This window comes from Cyprinodon variegatus, unplaced genomic scaffold (assembly GCF_000732505.1).
Source record: "Cyprinodon variegatus isolate N-32 unplaced genomic scaffold, C_variegatus-1.0 Scaffold0, whole genome shotgun sequence".
NCBI lineage: Eukaryota > Metazoa > Chordata > Actinopteri > Cyprinodontiformes > Cyprinodontidae > Cyprinodon > Cyprinodon variegatus.
The window spans coordinates 1886449-1889202 of NW_015150453.1; the positions used below are offsets into that span (position 1 = coordinate 1886449).

General features: G+C 37.2%; 1 protein-coding gene across 1 annotated transcript in view; it reads left to right on the plus strand.

The window, feature by feature from the left end:
* Positions 1 to 2685, plus strand: part of isg20l2 (interferon stimulated exonuclease gene 20kDa like 2) — a 10522-nt gene extending 7837 nt beyond the window's left edge. The window contains exon 4 of the mRNA XM_015371531.1: positions 1668 to 2685. Within this exon, the coding sequence (XP_015227017.1) occupies positions 1668 to 1772 (105 nt within the window). The 3' untranslated portion in view covers positions 1773 to 2685. The remainder of the gene's footprint in view (positions 1 to 1667) is intronic.
* The last annotated feature ends 69 nt before the right edge of the window (positions 2686 to 2754 follow it).

The following is a 2754-nucleotide window of genomic DNA, read 5'->3' on the forward strand; positions in this document are numbered from 1 at the left end:
GAAACTAATCATGAAGTGGTGGAGGAGGTGAAAAAAGGGAAAGGCAGAGCAGGAGGGAGCATCCTCCTGTGAAGGAGAGCAGCAGGGAAGGAGAGAGAGGAGCTGAAGGTGAAGACGCGAAACTCAGGCTTCCTCTGGTTGGACACACATAGAGGCCAATTCTTCCACACCTTCTTCTGGGGGCTGAAGTTTTCCACCACCGCTGACTTTAAGAAGTTTGAGAGCGCATTGTGTGTGTAATGCCCGGTCTGAAAAGGCCCCCAGCCATCATTCCACATGGGGGGTCATGATACCACAGCTGCTCAAAACCTGAGCACTCTCTTATTAAAAAAAACTGCTTATACCATGGAAACGGTTTGATGGAAAACTGCAGGGGGGGCTACAATCTATTAGAGGCTTTGAAATGATGCTGCAGGATGATGATGGTATATCTGATAATAAGGAAATATCCTACATGTTGATGTTTGGGGGTCATTGTGCAAAGAAATGTTCCTTAATATTAAACACTTAGAATAAAAAAAAACAGTTTGTATGTTACATTTAAAGTCATGATTTCCCTGATCAGTGAGGGTGGGGTAAAGCAGTGAACACTTCATGCTGCATGGCTGCTTAATCTGCTTTAGATGTTGAGCTTTTCTTCCATTCCGTTTTCATATTGGATTCTGGAAGTTGCATTTTCCGGTTTATGGTCCATGAATTAAAGTAGTGCATATTTGATCTGATATATGTGTGTGATATGATCATATGTGATGGTTTTGATGTACTGCTCTGTTTAGATTAGATTCATTTCACATAGAAGTTCCCATCTTTAGTAATGTTTGATCAGTCAGTGAGAATGTTAACTTTTTTAATGAATGTAAGGATGATCTTATGGCTGCAAAGACCTTATAACCACTACTATTGTTAGAAGCTTAAATTAAGAGCTGTCATACTAAAGCTGTCCTTCAATATCTTACATTATAATGGTTGTAGTGTCGTAATCTTTAGTTTAATTTGTTCATTTTCCGTGTAACCTCGTCACAACACGGCAAAAACTACCTTGCTGCTCCATCAGCCATCATTTATTATTATTTCAACTCAAGTTGTATTTCTTTTCCGTGGGCAATATAACAGAACAGCTAAAGTTCTCGTAACATTTTCTTCACAAATGTCTTTAAATCTGCAATACAAACTAAATTTATTTGTTTTTAACTGATTTATACAAAACACAAAAAGGTAATACATAACATAAATCATTCATGGATGTACAAGTTTCAAAAAACAGCACTTAGAATGGTTATAAATAGAACTGTTTAATGTCTAATTTCCTGTCCTTAATTGATTCCCATATTATTCCTAAATATCACTGATAAAATTAACAATTGATTTTCTGTTGCCTTTACCGCCATTAACTACCATCACTTTATTAATATGCTGTTGCATGTTTCTAAAATGTGAGTATTATTATGATTTATAACTACACAGTTAATCACAGTTAATGTAACAGAATAAAAGCTTTTATTAGCAGCATCTAATTAAAGATCCAGACCGGATTGAAAAGAATCGCTTCTAAATTTTGAGAATTGAAATAAAATATATTCCTGAGTCCTGACATTTGAATCAATGCTCAGTTATTTATGAATATATTTATGAACGTGAAGCTAAACCGTCTTCTTTTTTGTCCTCAGACTGGAAAGAAAGGCCACTCGTCTGTGGAGGACGCTAAAGCCACGATGGAGCTTTACAAAGTCGTAGAAGAGGAATGGGAGAGGACCCTCATCTCCAGATCTTAGCGCAGAGTCTGAAGCTAAACAGAGAACCAAGCTGCCTTCTGGACGTGTTTGTTTGGTGTTCTGGGAATGCTTGAAGACATAATGTCTGAAGAAATCTTTCTACACCATCATTGGACTGTGTTTCTCTTTGTTGTTTACTTAGTGTTGCCGATGACAAAAACTAGTAGCATTCATCCATGACAAACTAATGCACCTTTCCATTCGGTTTGTTTCTTGTTTTTCTGAATACTGAACTGAAGTATATAGAATATTTTAAAAGCTGCAGTTATTCAGGGTTTGGAGCTAAACAAGCATGAGGAGTTATTTTTTAACATTTTTCACATGTATTCTGTCAACTAAAACAATCTTTCTCAGGGTTTATAGTGAGTTCAAATGGTGCTTCGGACACGTTTGGGACCAAAATGTTTTCAGCAAAGACTGTAGGTAAAATTTGTAAGTTCTTAAAAAAGAAATGATTGGTTATATTTGGCATGGCGGTGCTACCATCACTCTCCACTGTGGGTACCGTGTTCTCATCCCGATCCGTAAAGCCTTTTCCAGCAGCTTATGGGTGAATTCAAATGTGATATGCACAGTTTAACTTTCTTTTGATGTTTTTCCTAACAAAAAACACACTTACTGCCCCACCACTGTTTCCAGAACTTTCTGCAGCTCCATTGCTGTTACAGTAGGTCTCTTGGCAGCCTCCTTGGCTCCTCTTCTTCACGGCGCTTCATCAGTTCTTAGAGCGGATTTTAACTTCATTTAAGGTAGGATATGTGGACTTAAGTTTCCACTAAACGGGCAGAAATTGGCAACAAAAACTAGAAGGTTCTTGATTCATCTTACAATAGAATCTAAAGGTTTTTTTGCCTCTCTGCTGTTGATATTGATACAACACAGACATTTGGTGATAATCACTTATGTTCAGTGTTGGTCATGTTACTTTAAAAGTAATTAGTTATTTGGTACTAGTTACTTCTCCCAAAAAGTAACTGAGTTA